The sequence below is a fragment of the Eleginops maclovinus genome, chromosome 3, assembly GCF_036324505.1.
Source record: "Eleginops maclovinus isolate JMC-PN-2008 ecotype Puerto Natales chromosome 3, JC_Emac_rtc_rv5, whole genome shotgun sequence".
NCBI classification, from domain to species: domain Eukaryota; kingdom Metazoa; phylum Chordata; class Actinopteri; order Perciformes; family Eleginopidae; genus Eleginops; species Eleginops maclovinus.
In genome coordinates, this window is record NC_086351.1 from 24,937,683 (window position 1) to 24,956,954 (window position 19,272).

At 41.4% G+C, this 19,272-nt stretch overlaps 1 protein-coding gene across 2 annotated transcripts in view; it reads right to left on the reverse strand.

The window, feature by feature from the left end:
* Positions 1–698: 698 nt before the first annotated feature.
* tsnare1 (T-SNARE Domain Containing 1) overlaps positions 699–19,272 on the reverse strand; it is a 176,500-nt gene continuing 157,926 nt past the window's right edge. For both annotated transcript variants that reach the window (XM_063879708.1, XM_063879705.1), the window contains one exon: positions 699–2,111. In XM_063879708.1, the coding sequence (XP_063735778.1) occupies positions 2,064–2,111 (48 nt within the window). In that variant the 3' untranslated portion in view covers positions 699–2,063. The remainder of the gene's footprint in view (positions 2,112–19,272) is intronic.

A 19,272-nucleotide genomic window follows, 5' to 3' on the forward strand; every position in this document is an offset into this window, starting at 1 on the left:
AGGAAGAAAGCCCACAGGATTATCAAAGACCCCGAGCAACAAGCTGTTCTGTGTGCTGCCGTCTGACAGGCAGTGCCGCAGCATCAGGACCAACACCACCAGACTCAGAGACAGTTTCATTCCATAAGACTGCTAAACGCCTGAGCTCTGTGAAGGGCCTCCATAAAGTGTTCATCAGTTGTCAATTTATTTATCAAAATAGTTTTCACTGTATAAACATTATTTAATGTCATCTTTCTGTATAATATTGAATTAAACATTCTGTTCTTTTATATATCATATTCTTTTTACCTATATATAGACTTTTACGTGCACTATTTTTTATTTTTGGATTTATTTTATTGTTTTATGTCATAACTGTTGCATTGTTGGAAGAGCTTGGGACTGAACATTTCCATTTCTACACTGTAGCTTATGTGCATGGGACATTAAAACCTTTGAAATAGTATGATATTTGCCTCTCAATGTTGAGGAGTAGAAGTATACAGTACCAAGAAGTGAAAATACACTACTGTACTGTCCTGTCAAATACTGTCAAATAAGTATTTACAATACTTGAATAAATATACTTAGGTTTTTTCCACAACTGGTTAAACCTGCGATCAAACACTGGTTTGTCTGTATTCATAAGGAACAACATGAGTTAATATGTTGCACATGTTATTTGTGTCGGCATTACACAACGCAGGGGGGACTGATGGTGGTTGAACTTAAGACTTTTATTTGGGAAGATATACAGTATTTGCTCAAACCATACTTACCAATATCAACAAACGCTACAATAAAATACTGATTAAATAACATGACAAGTTAAAAATGTCCATTTCAGTAAAAATACATTTAAAGAAACAAAGCATGTTGTACAGCAGTGAAGAGTAAAGCTCAAGCTGTCTCCCCCTGAGGAAGCTCAGTGTATACATGAGTCACCAGCCACAGGAGACCTCCGGGACAGCAAACAACACACCTTGGGCCAGCACGTCCCTACATTCACAGTTTTTTCTTCAAGTTTGATGATGAGATTTGAATCATAGAAATCATCAATGACAAAGCAAGAAAAGATGATGAGAGGCTCCACCTGAGGCTCACTCTGACATCTGCTCTATCGAAATCAGTCGGATGTCCCACATTCGCAATTTGGATTTTTGGTTGATTCCAAACCAACAAAGTCTTGGCTTTCAGAAAATCAAACTTGTATTGTGATATTCGGACGATAAATACTTTTTTGAAGCTTAAAAAAACAGGGTGTCCACTTCAGCTAGACTGTCTCCTCTCGCTCTGATCAGCCTCCCTGAAATATTAAATGACAGGCAGTAACACGACAGGGGGTTGTCCTCTGATCTTAAATAAAAATAAAGTCTTGGCTTTTCAGAATATTAAAAAATTATAGCCAAATTCAGATGATACGGCATCGATGATTGTAAAAGTATCGGACTGAACATTAGGCAGCACAACAGGCGGGGTGTGTTTTGTGTTTCATTCCTCACGACATACACCCACACACACACACACACACACACACACACACACACTCAAGCACATTTTCACACTCACAAAAACACACTCACCAACTTTCGTCCACACTTTCCCTAATCCGATAAAAAATAAACATCCTGGTCCTCGATGCTACTAGCTGAAAATGAGTTAGCCCATGGATGAATCTCTGTGATCTATCCACTCTCTGTTGAACTTTATGAGAGCCTGCTGACAAGCTTTGTGGACAAATAAAGATTTCAGAATCAAAGCTTAACCAGAGGTGGTCCTAGGGGGAGGCCAAGGATACCATGGCCCCAAAATATTAAGCGTTGTGCCCCCTCTTGAAATAACTAATGCTAAAATGTTGTCTGCCTTTTTCTCAGAATCCTCTCTTGGTAACAGTGTATAAAATCCCAAATGTGTTTTGGGGTCGATGCGACTGATTCTGATAGAGCAGCTCTCATATTGGTATGCTGAGAGGCCTGTATCCCCCACTGATGCACACATAAACAGGCAGGGATGATGGAGGAGAGATGTAGTTGCAGGGTACCCCCAGCCCACTACTGGAAACCAGCTGCTCAGGTCAGGAATCACACTGGGCATGGGCATCGCGGTGACACGGTAATGACAGCAGCTACCTGTAAAACACAAGCGGAGCAGACAACAGGCATCAATCACCCAGCATTCACATCCCCTCATGCATTCTCAGCGTACACTGGGAAAAAATGCTGATCCAAAATCAAGTAAAAGAAAAACAAAAACAAGATGTTTTCACTTGTAATAATTTTAAAAGTCTGCCAATAGAACAAGTGAAACATTTCTTGAAATATAATAGTATATTCAGATAAATTAGTTCTTTTGAACTATATTTTATTATATTTTTGGTGATTTCCATTTAATATGTGTTTTCTAAAATCGAGTAAGATTTCTGAATTGAAACAAGAGGATCCATCTTTTACAAATACCAAAGCAGCTTAAAAAAACATGTTTCATCTGAGAAACAACTCTAAATAAGATGTTTTCAAGAGTCTCCGATTTAACAAAATACTTAAGATTGCATTGTCTAAAAACAAGCCCCTATACCTCAGTGCATTGTTACTTCTCAAGTTATTATCTCTTATATATAGAGATACATATTCTGACTAGATATAAGACAGTTATACATAGCAAACTTTAGAGTTTTGCAGTGTGCCTTTACAAAGCACACGGAGGATGCAGAACTCTCACAGGAGCAGCCGCCCCAGGCTTGTTATTCCTGTTCATTTGAGAATTATTAATTGGTAAGAAACCAATTTGTACTTTTTATTCTAAAAGTGTCACAGGTTGTGGGATGTAATTTATGACTGGTGGTCAATGGCAGAGTTTTAATTAAGTCGAGGCCACAGTTCACAGTGCTGGATATAGAAGTGGTTCATTAATCACCAACCAGCAGACCAGGCTACATGAAAGGCCACAGCGCATCATTTGTATCTGAATTAGTTAACAGTTGGCAAACAGGAAACGTGTAAGTGAATTTTGCCCTGCGACCAAAAGATTCTGAGGTTCAGTTGATGGACAGAAATGGATAAATCTAATCAATACGTGGATATATAATACATGTAAGAATTCCTACTCTTTATATTAAGATCTATATTGTAAGTTGTGACATATGTGTACTTTCAAATGTCCAAATATTCGGCCCTTGTTAACAATAAACGGAAATTCTTGGGATGAAAAATGTACTGTATTTAAAAGGCTTGAGCTCAGTTTTAAAGTCAATGGAAGAGATTGAAAGGAAAACTACAGATGAACTGCACAAATTAACAATAAAAGCAGGCTAGTTAAACCGATAACCAGGAACACTAGAGCCTACTTTATGCTGAGTAAGCTCAGTATATGGTTGAGAATACCAGTGAAAATATAGCTGATACAGAAAATGATTGAGCTAGGTGCAAAATGTTGTGATCATTCAAAAAAAGTTCAAGTTTGGATCCTGGACATTGAAAAACAGTAGTGTAATCAAACTAAAAATAAGTATTTTAAAAGGAACAGGACTTATTAATAACACCAAAAGGACAAAATAACCCAAACCCTAAGAAGGGAAGTGGATACAAGGTATGCCTGCCTTTGTCATGGTTAAAACAGTTTGCCATCTCGGTTATGGAACCTTCGTTGTTAGTGTTTTATGACGTTCATCTACACATTAGTGTACATATTGCATTATATGTTTTTTCCGCAAGACCTGATTAGTTGATGTTTGTATTTGCTGTTTGAAATCTTACAAACATTTGTACTTCTCCAGATTCTTACATTTTTTAAAATTTCTCGGCAAAATAGTAGCATATTGAGAGAAAATACTCATGGCAAAAACAGCTGTGTATAAATAGATATCGATAGTTAGCTTGTGTGGGATATTATTGAATTATTATTGCTTGCTCATAAATACCTGTGTATGTATAAATGCTACCAAAGACGGTTTCAAACTATGAAGAGAAGTGAGCTTCATGACAGAGTTAATGGTGAGCTAAACATTAGAAAGGAACTGCATTCTGCTATATTATTCACAGTGAACATTAACTTCACATTCCATATTGTGGGAGCCGGAAGAGAGGCCCGAGAGAGGGACAGAAGGAGATAGTGGTGCCAGGCACCTTTTACTGCACGTGACAGGAGAGTGATATTAGAGTAGAGAAGGATTAGATGATAGGCTGGACACCCGGAACTCATGAAGCCAAGAGGCGAGGACCAGAAACCAACACGCACCACACTCAAATATACACATATAACTTATAATAAAGTAACTTCATCAAAGAGTATTACTATGGTGTTATGTCAAATGTTGAGGCTCTGGGTGGAAATAAAACCCAGGGACCTCAATATTGAGTATGTGTATATCTATCACAACTGGAAATAAATCAGCTTTATTATAACCTCACTACTTCATTAGGACTCCTTGCCTCGTAGAGACATTGCAGATCACAACACTTGATAATGGAGCAATAAGCAAACACACTATATTTCTGAAGAAATTCCAATGAATGCTTCTGGATGTCAAAATGTGAATTTGAATTTCTCTTTTGCTCTAATCTAACACTACATCACTATAGTCAAGGCAAAATTGGGACCTTCAGCAGCTGTAAGGTGGATAACTGCATCCTAAACTGATGTCACTGATTGGTTATGTAGCGAGAGAAAGAGAAACAATAGCAAAAGACTTGAACCGTGTGGGTCTGTGTGTTGGTTTACTTCAAGAGTGTGGAATTTAGATTGGACTGGGCCAAGCTAAGCCAACATTTAAGGTGCCCATTAACAAGCAAGTTACTGTGTTCTTGGCATAAATACAGCAAATATGACTTACTATTAGTGCTGTCAAAGTTAACGCGTTGATTTTGGCGATTCATTTTAAGCATTTGATGAATTAAAAAAATGTAACGCAATTAACGTGGTTTTGTTTACTTCCGGTGGCGGCTGAACCTTTGGTCACGTGCGCGGGCAAACTGCGCAAACATCTATCCTAACTAAAGGAGAGTCTATGGCGGAAAGATGGATAACGACGGACTTTTAGGGGGAAAGTTTCATTTTAAAAAGTTGCCCGACGGCTCGTTGGACAAAACCAAGGCAATTTGCACAGTTTGCAAAGCCGAATTTAATTACCACAGAAGTAACACGTCTTTAGCTATCACTTCAAAGCAGAACACCCTGCTGAAATTACCTCCACGGGACCTCGCCAGTCTACACTACAGGAGTGTGGCACTCGTGTGCGAATAACAAAACCTGTAACTGAAAAGTTAACAACTCCTTGGTTACTTGGATAGTTAAAAACTGCTGCCCAGTTAGCACAGTAGAGGATGATGGACTGAGAGAAGTAATTCGTGTTGCATCGGGAGATACCTCTTATAATTTATGGTGGTCAAAGAGAGAGGGAGCACATGCCAGGCTGGCACCCATTGCATGCAAGTACCTGTCAACCCCTGCAACCACAGTGCCTTGTGAGAGGTTGTTCTCACTCTCAGGCCACATCATTCAAAAGTAGCGAGCTTCTTTGTCCCCTGATAACGTAAACAAACTGGTCTGCCTCAGTAACTGGCTGAATGTAAAGAAGGATTAAGTAAATTATGTCTATGGAGGGAAAAATGTTCAATGTTCTGAGTTATTGTTTGTATGCACTGTGCATATGTGCACCTTAAGCCATTAAAATGGCCTGTGAATTTAAATATACTTTCTCTGTGTTTATTCTACATTCATTTGATGATTGATTTTACATAAATATATATTCATTATAAGCTTCAGTCTTAAGTAGAAAAATGGAATTAATTTATTGATAGATTAATCGCGATTAATTACAGAAATGTGTGCGATTAATTAGTTAATTTTTTTTAATCGATTGACAGCCCTACTATCATAAAGCTTTGGATGCCCACAGACAGTTGTTTCACGGACTCTACTGGTAGCAATGACAGGAGGCGAATTAGAACAATCAAATACCTACAGTGTGCAGCAAATTCATTTCTCGGTCATTGTGACATTTTTATTTCCGTCTGTTGTGTGCATTAACTATGCATACATACATTTCCCATGCAATTTGAGTGAAAATGCCAAGACAAAAACACAAACAGACACACACGCACCCACAAGAGGGGGGCTATCCCTCTGTTCTTTGGTTATTAAGAACACAAAAACACATGGTGTGAATGTGAACTCCTGATTATGGGAAAATGTGGTTGTTAAATGGTGGACTGTCACAAGGTGTCAAATACTAAAGTACTTCCGTCATAAAAATGTGCTCACAGTTTCTTTAACTTTGTGAGCAGCAGCATGTCTTCTCCATGTAAAATAAACAATATTTTTTCTTTATTAGTTTTGAAAAATCATGCTGCATGTCTCCATACTTTTAATCAGATTTACTCACACACACACACATACAGAACATAGTCCATTTAGTGATAAAATAATGTCATTAATTGACAGAGCAGGAGAGCTGCATGCAAAAGCAGACACCCAGAACATTACAATATGTTTATTTATGTAATGGTGATTTTCCTTTTTTATGACATTTTATTTAGACACTGGCAATAAAAGTTATTTCCCTGATTTAATTGAATAGATAGAAAATTAATGTGTGTCTCCAAGAGCAGCGGTCCCCAAACGTTTTAGCGCTACGGACCAGTTTCATGTAAGACTGTATTTTCACGGACCGGCCTTCAAAGTAAAGGGGGATACTGGGATGTAGTGCTGCCGGAGTGCTAACATGTGTTGCAACCATAAGGCGCCACTTATGGCTGCGTCCTTACTTGAAAGTAGTTTCACTTTCGAGCAGAACCGGCACCGCTTGTGAAGTGACGAGAAACACCCAATCACAGCCGGGATATGTCTTTCCTGTCTTCCGTAAACATCAGGCTTCGGTCTACATTTCGTGAGCGCCGCTGCTAAATTATCACTATATTCAAAATATCTTCTTGAAACGAGCACCGACAAACACAGACCAACAAACACACGGAGCTCAGCAGAGAGAACACATTTGTCCACACAGACAGACGTATCACGTGAATGAGACGAGCGTCTTGATTTATGGTATTGACTTGTTGACGTGTCAAAAGACACACATGGATGTATCCGGTCATTTTTCAAAATAAAACATCTTTCAGACTGATAATCCCCTAAATATGTTTTTATTCAATGTTTCTGTGCGGACTCGGGGTTGGGGACCGCTGTCCTAGAGTTTTTCCAAAGACTGCAAGGGTTTACATTATGGATCACAACGGCAAGAAAAAGACTACAACAATGTGAAAAAACAAACTGACACAAATCTACTTTCATTCACTTCATGGGCAGCTATCATCTCCGGAGACGTTTGGGGATATTTAGCAAATAAAACCCCCCTGTCAGACTGAGAGGGGATCACTGGGCGTGACACGGGAGAGGGGAGCGTGAGGGGAGGGAAAATGGAGTGGAAGAGAGATGAGAAGACTATGGAGTCTGACAGGAGAGTGAACATGACTACACTGCAGAGCCTGTCCATGAAAAGACCCGAGGCGTCCGTCAGATCGCTGATTTTGTGCCCCTCTGCACATCGCTTCAATCCTGACCAACTGGAAGGATGCCAGTTTAGGATGACGGGAGGTAGATAAAGCAGATTAATGTCAACGTAGGTGTGTGTGTGTGTGTGTGTGTGTGTGTTTGTGTTCCTGTGTGTGTGTTCCTGTGTTGGGGGGAGTTGTAAAGATAGTTCTGTGTAGAGGTCATGTAGAGACCGCGCCCAGTCAGAGTGCTGCCAGTCACGGCCACATCAGAGCTCTGCCCCCACACAGAGCCCCCCCTTCTGCTTCTGGAAGATACATAACAACACACACACACACACACTTGATGACTACATTCCTTTCTTCGACCATGTGAACAATCACCTCTACTTCCTTTTTGCTGTGACCTTTACCTTAGTGTTGGAGACTAATCCAGTGTTTTACAGTTTATTTGCATCATTTTGGATGTCATTTTTATTGGTTACTCCCAACAGTACCTGCTGTACCTTAATACATTTGAGCAGTCACTATCCCTAGTTTGATAATTTCGTGGCATATTTGCAGCTGGATGACCACCTCTTACTGATTTGAATTTCCCCAAATCTCAAATGTTCCTTCCAAAATATTTTTTATTTGAAACCTAATTACTGCATGTCATGCATTTCCCTGAAGGAGCACTATTCTGCTCTTCTTCAGGTTGATATTAGTATTTTGTGTATCTACTACGACATGCTTTAATGTTGAAAAAGTGCTTTATGTTTTCTTACTACCAAACTGTGTTTTTTCTTGCCAAATTAATTCACCCCAAAGTTGCAAAACACTTAACTATTTGGACTAAATCGTAATAATTGAATGTCATAACTACCACCACCCAGATGCCCCATCATAGACACCGGTTGTCCGCTGCTGTTTCTTGGTTTCCTTGCGTCTGTATTGATAAAGAGCTGATCAGATTTTAGTTTTGTTTTGTCTCTGTCACTGTTTTATTATCCATCCATGAACAGCTTTGTCTTCGCAATGTCTACAGCAACCTCAACAAAAAAGTTCTCACATCATGAAATATACTTTTTTTTATTACGGCTTGTAGGGCACTGAGTAATGGTTGTGCCCCAAAGCTTTTATACAGGGATTTTTTGATTAGATTAAATATAAATTAAATTTATGTCGTTCCAGAGAGCTTGAACAAAAAATGTGTTTTGTTTTGCATAATATGTATTTTGTTTGTCTTTTCATGTAACAACAAGACCTGTAACAGAACTGAATGAATGGTGAATTATGCATCTCAAACAGGTCTCCCTCGACCTGTGGATGGATATCTGTTTTGCATTTTTGTTTTTTACAGCTTGATTAGAGTCAGGAGGAAAACATGTCCACAAAAGCCAAGTTTATCTTTTGCCTACACTCTTTTGTTTGGGCATCTCCAGGGCGTTAATGTTACTCTTACTAATGAATGAAGCGAGGTCAGATAACATACAATAATTTGTTCTTCCATTATTTCGGATAATTTGGTGTACTAATTAGCTGCTTATTTATCCATAATTGCAGAATCAATTTGCTTCAGTCAGTCGTACCATTACAAGAGAGGATCTTTAGTTATATCTAAACTGTGTTAAAATAAATGTTCTGTACGATACTCATTATGCACTCAAAATATTGCATTGCTAGAATCCATTTTGAAAAACACAGAACCCACACAGTTTCCTCTAAATGAACAGTTAAAGTGCAATGTGCACCAACATTCTGAGGCTGGAGTTACCTGCAGCCCCTCCATAAAAGGAACTTTAAATAATTTAAAGGAGTTTTCCCTTAAATAATTGAGAAATAAATGTAACATTTGAGTTTGTCTATTTAAATAAATAGTATGTAAACACTAATAAACTGTCAATAGCACTGTACTGTATAAAAAGATACTCTGTGAAGTGTTTGCACACGGAGCAGAGAAACGACTGTGTAACTGTATGAATATTACTCTTTGGCCTTTTCTGTCAGGGTTGGGGAAACAGGACCCAAGTGCAGTAAATCAAGGGGAAGCAGGTAAGGGTCAAAAACAAAAAGCGAGCTTTATTCAAAAGCTGTTGATGAAAACAAGAAGCAAGGGGAACACAGGACATGAAAAACACTTCAGACATGAAGGGCGACAGGAACAGGCAGGAATCTTGGACAAGATCAGGGAAGAAATGACGACGACCGAACAACAGACAAAAGGGAAACAGGGACTAAATACACATGGGTAATCACAAGACGGGAAACAGCTGGAAGGGGAGGAGAAACACAGGGGCAACAGGTGAACACAATGACACAATCAGGCACAGGAGGGAAACGGAGACAGGAAGTGAAGCTTAACATGACACAAGAGGGGAAACATTTCAAAATAAAACACAACACAAGGACATGACAGATACGAAACACAGATCATGACATATTCTGTAAATATTTAATGTACAGTTGAAATGTCTTTTATTTGCAGATGGTGTCATGTTTGTAACTTTTGTGTGTAAATTTACTTTGCTATCCTAGCTAATAGGATAACTTTTAAGTAACCCTTTATTTTGAAAGTGTCAATCTTTAAGATAGCTAAGCCATGTTCTTAAGTTAACCCTTAATATTTCATTAAAAGACATATTGTTTAAGACTGAACCATTGAAATGTTCTTAAGCTATGATTTAGAAGGAAATGCAGAAAATAAAGTCCCCCCCCCTACTCCTCTAGTATTTGTATCGACTTGTTAAGATGTTCATTTTATCCATCCATTTGCTGTGAATATAGGTATACATATGCTTATAAATAATAGTCTTGTTCAAGTACTTGTCATACAGAGGTTGCCATCTATGGTGTTTTACCCTTTAAATGATTGTTTATCTTGATTCTTCCGTTTACGAAAAACTAAACCCGAAGTTAAGTTAATGTACTGCCACACTGTTGTCCCTGATAACTTTATCCTGTTCAGATCCTATCTTTGATACACCTAATACCATCAGCTAACCCGGGGTATTCTCTCTAATGCTGCATTCTGCATACAGCACTACTATGACCAGTGTCATCTTTATTGCTAAGCCGAGCCAACCATGTTTCCATCCATCCATCTTCTACCGCTTATCCAGAGTCGGGTCTCGGGGAGAGCTGTTCTAGTAGAGAGCCCCAAACTTCCCTTTCCCTGGCAACATCAACTAGCTCTGACTGGGGGATTCAAAGGCGCTCCCAGACCAGCATGGAGATGTAATCACTCTACTTGGTTATGGGTCTGGCCCCTTTCAACGTGAAGGAGCAGCGGTTTTACTGAGAGTCCCTCCCGGAAGACTGAACTTCTCACTTTATCCCTAAGGGAGATGCCAACCACTGTCCGGAGGAAACCCATTCCAGCTACTTGTATACGCGATGTGGTTCTTTTGGTCATGACCCATCCTTTATGACCAGGTGAGGGAAGGAACGAAGATGGACCGGTCGATTGAGAGCTTTGCCTTCTGGCTCAGCCCCCTTTTTATCACAACGGTAAATCTCCCGCTGCTCCGGCCCATCTCACGCTCCATTGTTGCCTCAAGACCCCAAGATACTTGTGCTCCTTCCCTTAGGGTAAGGACTGATTGTTGTGAATTTATTTGTTAGGAAGAGAATTTATTTAGAACAGATGATTTAAAAGGAATAGTTAAAAGCAACATTTAATAAGTTAGTCAATTTAAGTAAGTGTTAAGAATAACAGTTCATGTTTCAGATATGGGATTAGATTAAAAAGGGACTTTAGGTCATTTAAGTTGGGATATACTTAGGAAATGGACTTGAAATGGACTTCATTACCCATGGGACATTGTGCGTGTTACGTCACATACGCAGTGTTGTAGGTCGTACAGCGGCCATTGTTTTATGTTGTTAAGGATGCTGACAATTCAAGCCAACCACTCGCTGTAAATATGTTAAGTTCTTTATTTTAGTAAACATCTGAAATGAACGGACGTCTCCCTTCGTTATTTTAGTAGCCATCAACATTAGTTCAGAACATTTTGGTGCCGAAACCCGGGAATTAGAACGAGATGGCTGACGACCCGGCTGAAGAGAGACCACTTGTAGCGGAGCAAGGAGAAAGGGCGAGAAGGAAACGTCGGACGATTCGTAGCTCCACTACGCGAGTGATCAACCAGATTGATGTTGAACTGCGAAAGGAAGACCAACAGAGGGATCTCAACCGTGTGCGGGAGATGTTAGCTGTATTGTCGACAAAGGAGGACACTTTGCGCGAGCTTGACAACATAGTGGAGGAACACACTTCACTGGAAGATGTGGAGGCGGAGATTGAACTCGCAGAAGATTACAGAGACCGCCTCATTGAGGTAAAGACGCGTGCTCACCGAGTGATCAGCGAGACTGTGAGTAACCCCCCGCCTACTCGGCAAAGTGATGCTAGTACTGCAAATAGACAGACAGTGAGACTGCCAAAATTACAAATTGACAAGTTCAACGGAGATGTAAGCTTATGGCAGGAATTTTGGAGCCAGTATGAGACTGCTATTCATAACAACAGTGCACTCTGCAAGAAAGAGAAGTTTACCTACCTGAAAACGTATCTTACTGGAACAGCTGCAAAGTCAGTAGCAGGGCTCACACTGACAGACAGTAATTATGATGCTGCAATCGAATTACTTCAAAAAAGATTTGGAAGGAAAGATCTCATTGTAAATGCACATATGTCAAAGCTACTGAATCTCACTCCTGTAAAGAGATCATCTGATGTCACTGCCTTAAGACAGCTGTATGATGAATGTGAAGTTCAAACCAGAAGCCTACAATCATTAGGAGTGGTATCAGACACCTATGGTGGAATGTTATGCCCAATATTGCTCCAGATGATGCCAGATGACATGGCTCTTGAATACAGCCGTCAAAGAGGTGACAATGATGAGTGGAAAGTGGACAATGTGCTTAAATTCCTCCAGACAGAGGTTCAGACCCGAGAGAGAACTGTACAGATGATGAAATCATTTAATCAGAGAGAAAGCCAGTTCACTAATAAATTCAGCAGCAAATCACATTCAGCTAGTGACATGAAAATAAAGAAACCAAATATGACATCTGCAGCTGCGCTACATATTACTGAACAGAAAGTCAACAATTGCTTGTTTTGTGATAGTGCTGAACACAAATCCGAGAAATGTCCAGACCACGATGTGCCAGCACGCAAAGAAAAACTGAAAAGGCTAGGCAGGTGCTTTGTGTGTCTGGGATCCAAACACATTGCTAAGTTTTGCAAGACGAAGGGTGTGTCATGTGCCACATGTGGTGGCAGGCATCATGCAGCCGTGTGTGAGAAAAATCTGGCACCCCCACCTGATGTGTCAACCAACACAGACACACTTGTAAGCTCAGTAATTCCTAAAACAGAGAACACAGTGCTGTTACAGACCACCAAGGCATGGGCCGTAGGGCCCACAAGCAGGAAGATGGTCCGCTGCCTGCTAGATGGAGGCAGTCAGGGGAGTTTTGTGCATGAGAATGTAGTGAAGGAGCTACAGCTACCTGTTACCAGACAAGGAACGCTTACTCTTCACACATTTGGCTCCTCTGCTCCAACAACGGTGAGTCGCAACATAGTGAAGCTCAGCTTGGAGAATGTGTGGGATAAGCAGCAGAGAATTGAAATAGAAGCTGTTGTGACCCCACAAGTGTGCACAGCACTGATGAGGGTTCCAGGTGAACACATACAGAAAGAGATGAAAAGAAGAGGTCTCCAATTAGCTGACTGTGATGGAGATTACAAACCAGAACTTTCTGTGCTAATTGGCTCTGATTATTACTGGCAGATAGTGTCTGGCCGAGTGGAAAGACTGACCAAGAGCCTAGTGGCACTAGAGAGCACATTTGGATGGGCAGTGCAAGGCCCAATGGCAGTGTCCAGCATGACGGAGTCAACATGCATGAACATACTGCTCAGCAACAATGCACAGATGGACAAACAACTGCATGCGTTCTGGGAGCTCGAGTCCCTGGGCATCACAAGTGAGAAGCCTGAGAGCCCAGAGGATGCGGAAGCATTGCAGCGGTTTGAAGAAACCTCCATTCTCAAGGACGGGCGTTACCAAGTGGAGTTGCCATGGCGACAAGATCATCCACCACTTAAAGACAACTACTGCATAGCCAAAAAGAGACTGGAGAGTTTGAAAAGGAAACTGAGCAAAGATGTCACTCTGTACAGCAGATACAACGAAGTCGTGGAAGACTACCTAAAGCAAGGAATGGCTGAGGATGTGCCAAAGGAGCGTGCATCACTGCAAGACACTCAGACATACTACTTACCCCATCATGCTGTACTGAGGGAAGACAAGGCGACAACAAAACTGTGAGTCGTATTCGATGCTTCATCTCACGAAGATGGAAGTCCCTCACTGAACGACTGTCTCTTAACCGGCCCCAATCTGAATCCAGATCTGATGAGTGTTTTGATCAAGTTTAGACTGCATGAAGTTGCTTATATGGCAGACATCAAGAAAGCATTTCTGCAGATTTCACTCACAGAAAGAGATCGGGACGCCGTGAGATTCCTGTGGTTCACAGGTCCACCAACACTGGACAAGGACATGAAGCTGCGCATGCTCAGAATGACGAGGGTGGTGTTTGGAGCTTCGTCAAGCCCATTCCTACTCGCAGCCACCATTAGGAAGCATCTAAGACAGTACGAATCAGAACACCCAAAGGTGGTAGGAATCATCAGCTGCTCACTGTATGTCGATGACTTTATTTCAAGTTCAAGTGAGGTGACAGAGGCCTATACAGTGACAAAAACGGCCAAGAACATAATGTCTGAAGCAGGCATGGAGCTATGCAAATGGATGACGAGCTCTGCTGAGCTCAAAGAGAAATGGCAGGAGAGCTCGATGGATTGCGTTGCTCAGCCAGAACCACACGGGTCCATTCTCAAGGTGCTGGGCTTGGTGTGGAGACCGGCCACTGATGACTTCGTGTTCGACCTCAGAGGGCTGCTGGATATCCTGAAGGATAGAGAAAACACAAAACGAAGTGTTCTGCAGTCTTCTGCTCGAATCTTTGACCCATTGGGATTCTTGACACCCTTCACGATTAGGATCAAGATCATGTTCCAAGAGATGTGGGAGAGAGGGCTCCAGTGGGACGAGGAGCTGCCACCCGACATGACAAAGAAGTGGCAACAGTGGTGTTCAGAGCTCCCTCAACTGCATGAGGTGTCAATCCCACGATGGTACAAAACGCATATGCCACAGCAGAACAACCAAGAGTTAAAGCTGCATGTATTCTGTGATTCGAGCGAAAGAGCTTACAGTGCAGTCGCTTACATCGAAGGAAAAACAAGGGAAGGAGAAGTGACCATAAGCCTGGTTGCATCCAAGTCAAGAGTGGCCCCGCTTAAAAGAATGACTCTGCCACGCCTGGAGCTGATGGGTGCCGTGATAGCAGCCAGGTTGGGGGACACACTCATGAAAGCGCTGCAGCTTGACAAGACACAACTCAGACTGTGGACAGATTCAATGATAGTTCTGCACTGGATCTGCGGCTCTGCTCATAGGTGGAAACAGTTCGTAGCGAATAGAGTCACAGAAATCCAGACCCTAACCGACCCACAGTCCTGGTCTCACTGCAAGGGGAAACTTAACCCAGCCGACCTTCCCACCAGAGGCCTAACTGTACAGGACCTGAAGCAGAGCACATTGTGGTGGAAAGGACCTTATGTTCTAATGACAGCTGATCACTCACAGAGTACTCAGGAAGATGTTCAGGAAGAGGAGGTCGGATCTGAACTCCGATCCAAATACCAGATTACAGTACAGGCTGTTCAGCAAGAGCCAGACTTCCTAAGTCCTGTCTTATGTCTAGAGAAGTACAGCAAACTAAAAAGAGTGTTCCGAGTGACAGCCTGGATCAAGAGATTCATCACCAACGCACGCTCAAGATCTAAGGTGAGCGGTGAACTGACAGCGGAAGAGCTGAATGAAGCAGAAAAATATTGGACGAAGGTGACTCAAAGAGAAAGTTTCTGCTCCGAAATGGATCTGCTGATAGCAGGGAAATGCCCCAACACTGACTCCAGGATACGGGAGCTCAAACCATTTCTGGATGAAGACGCATTGCTTAGTGTTGGAGGACGGCTACAGCATTCAGATCTCTCTTACAGAGAAAAACACCCCTGGATTTTGCCCAGCAAACACAAATACACAGAGATGGCGGTGCAGAATCAACATGAGCAAATATGCCATGCAGGTGTACAAGACACTTTAGTGCAGACAAGAGAGAAATATTGGATTCTTAAGGCAAGGCAGATAGTGAGGAAGGTGGTGTCCGGATGTGTACTTTGCAGGAAATTCAAAGCAAGGCCTGGGCAACAGACTACTGCACCGTTGCCAAGGGACAGGATAACAGAATCACCACCATTCGAAGTTACCGGTGTGGACTTTGCCGGGCCACTCTATGTGAAGATACAGAGCTCAATGACAAAGGCGTACATAGCACTTTTCACGTGTGCTGTGACCAGAGCGATCCACTTAGAGTTAGTCTCAGACATGTCCACGGAACACTTCTTACTAGCTCTGAAACGATTCATCTCCAGAAGAGGATTATGCAAGGTGATCTATTCAGATAATGCCAAGACGTTCAAGAGGGCAGATCAAGATCTAAAGGAGCTCTGGCAACGAATTAAAGATCCACAACTACGAGAGTTCTTCTCAGAGAAGGGCATCACCTGGCGGTTCATCGCTGAAAGAGCAGCCTGGTGGGGCGGATTTTGGGAGCGGCTTGTTAGATCAGTCAAAATCATTCTCAGAAAGGTGCTTGGCAAAGCTAAACTCAACTTTGAAGAGATGTGCACCATGCTGACCGAAGCTGAAGCCGTAATAAACTCAAGGCCGCTCACGTATGTGTCCAATGATGTGGATGAGCCAGAACCACTGACCCCTGCCCACTTCTTGGTGGGTCAGAGACTGACTTGCTTGCCTCCTAAGTCATTTCCAGCTGAGATCAACCGTCCAACAGCCAACAAGGAGGAGATGACCAAGAGGTGGCGCTACAGACAACGACTCGTGACCAACTTCTGGAACCGCTGGCAGAAGGAATATCTGTTGGATCTGAAGTCGGCCCGTCGCTGTGACACCCCACAGCCTTCTTCGCTGAAGGTTGGCGATGTTGCGCTCATCGGAGAAGACAACGCCCCAAGGCAGAGCTGGAAGCTGGGGAAGATCGAAGAGCTGTTTCCTGGTTGTGATGGCCTTGTGAGGTCATGTGCAGTTCGCACTAGCACAGGGACTGTTCTGCGGAGGCCCCTCCAGCTTCTGTATCCGTTGGAAATAGTATAAACAGTAGTTTATGGGGGGGAGGATGTTGTGAATTTATTTGTTAGGAAGAGAATTTATTTAGAACAGATGATTTAAAAGGAATAGTTAAAAGCAACATTTAATAAGTTAGTCAATTTATAAGTAAGTGTTAAGAATAACAGTTCATGTTTCAGATATGGGATTAGATTAAAAAGGGACTTTAGGTCATTTAAGTTGGGATATACTTAGGAAATGGACTTGAAATGGACTTCATTACCCATGGGACATTGTGCGTGTTACGTCACATACGCAGTGTTGTAGGTCGTACAGCGGCCATTGTTTTATGTTGTTAAGGATGCTGACAATTCAAGCCAACCACTCGCTGTAAATATGTTAAGTTCTTTATTTTAGTAAACATCTGAAATGAACGGACGTCTCCCTTCGTTATTTTAGTAGCCATCAACATTAGTTCAGAACACTGATACTATTGGTGGAAAGATGCAGCTTAAGTTCCGGATGTTGAAATAGGAGTTATTCATGACCATTTTCTGAAATGTTTGATGTATGAAAGTAAAAATCATTCAAACTGTTTAAAGATCACAGCTGCAGTCTGTCTGAGCTGACAGTGTCATGTGACGGGATCCAGCATTAAGCCCTCCACTGCAGGATGACACTCATTTCACCTGTTAAAGTAATCACGCAGCTTTAGGAAATCTCTGATCTTCTTGAGAGCTGTCAGCAGTGCATGCTGAGAGCTGAGCAGACACACATGCGCTGGAGTGTTTGCTTGTATTTTGCAGGGGAGGGAATTCTGGCATTTTGATTTGATTGGGGATTAAAGGTCATGAAGAAGTATTTAAAGCTCCTGCTCAACTTTGGGCTAATCATTCCTGCACAGCTGCGAGTGTGAGGAGTCGGCAGCACTCTCGGATCGTCGTTGTCACAGTGTGTTGTCTCCCACTTTGCGGTGACAGAGCCTTACCCACCCAGCTAGTAATCCCTGCAGCAAAGTTTGGAGTAAGCTGACGGCATGGAAAAAGATAAATAAGGATTTTCATTTTTCACCCTGTAATGAAAAATTGCATAGCACTTTCTCTGCTTGCTGCATTTATCATTTTACAGTACAGTTATTCCTATAATTTGGAATTATGCACGAAAACTTTAACCTTTGTTTTTTTAACGACTGAAATGTTTTATAAGACTAATGACACAGACATGAATGTAACTTTCTGCTCGACCATATGATGGAGCACACTTTGAGTCACTATATCTTATTAAAACGTTTTAATGTTACATCATTATTTTGGATGAAATCACTTTAGAAGTATGCTTGACCGAACGTTTGGTGGTTAAATTAGTGATGCTGAGGGAGATGATACATTTACAATTTTTACGACAATTTTGAATTTGTGTTTAATTTTCAGATTGTATAAATATTCATGTTCATAGACTGTCACCAGTCACGTATGCATAGAAATATATTTTCTTTCAGTTTAAGGCATTAAAATCTGTGCAGATTCTTAAAAATGCACTTTTACTGTTCAGTGACATCTCAACCATTTGGTAGAGGCCTATAGTAAATAAAAATAAACATTGATTGTTGTCATTATTGCCCCAAGGAAATACAAAATGTAAAGAAATTAAAATGTTTTTATTGCTTTTTTCTTAGTGAGGACTTTAAAGGGTTAAACATCTAATAAGCTTCCCAGCTCTTCCACCACTGCCAGGTTGACTAAGTATCACATCTATACGCACAAGAAACTTCTCCCACTTAGAGAAGAGAAATTGAGGACGTCAGTGACAAATGTCTTGCATTAACTCTGTTGTTTATTTTTCCCCCGGAAGATGTGAAATAACCCTATTAAATCAAGAAGTCACTTGGCCATTAATCTCAATGCAGCTGACTAGTCCCTCAAAGCTAATGGGGTTTAGAATTTGCATGAGGCGAGTTTACCCACAAAGCTTCGCCTAAGAGGATTGCTGTTCAGACAGAGAGCTTATTGTCACACTTGTTCATAGACATGGATTAACGATAGTAGGCCCAAAGAACTCCACAAACTGTGGCAGCAACTCACAAGTTCTCCTTCTCTGACTCAGATCTCTGTTTCAGAGGGATGCACATTCAGACAGACTGCAGCATGCATGGCAAAACCCCTCATATTTGTCTAATTCATAAAAATACTCGTCCAGTGCCAGCTTGTTGAGTATCCATCAAAAGCATATCATGCTTGTTTAAGCTACACAAGAAAAGATGATGATTGTTTTACATCCGTGTTTGAAATGATCCCCCTGCACCTACCTTTCCGTTTCCCAAATAACAGCTTCTCTTTCAATACTTATTTTTCTTCCTATCTTTGCAGCGTGGCAGCACTCCTGAATTCCCGCTCTGTGTTGTCAACTTAGCTTTTTACCTCATTTGAATAAGCCTCTTTCAGTGCAAGCGTGTTCGCTGTGTTTCATAGTACCGAAAGCAGCTTTGGAGTCTAAATATAACATGTATCCACTGCATTAATTCTTTAATATTTATCAGCAGGAAAAAG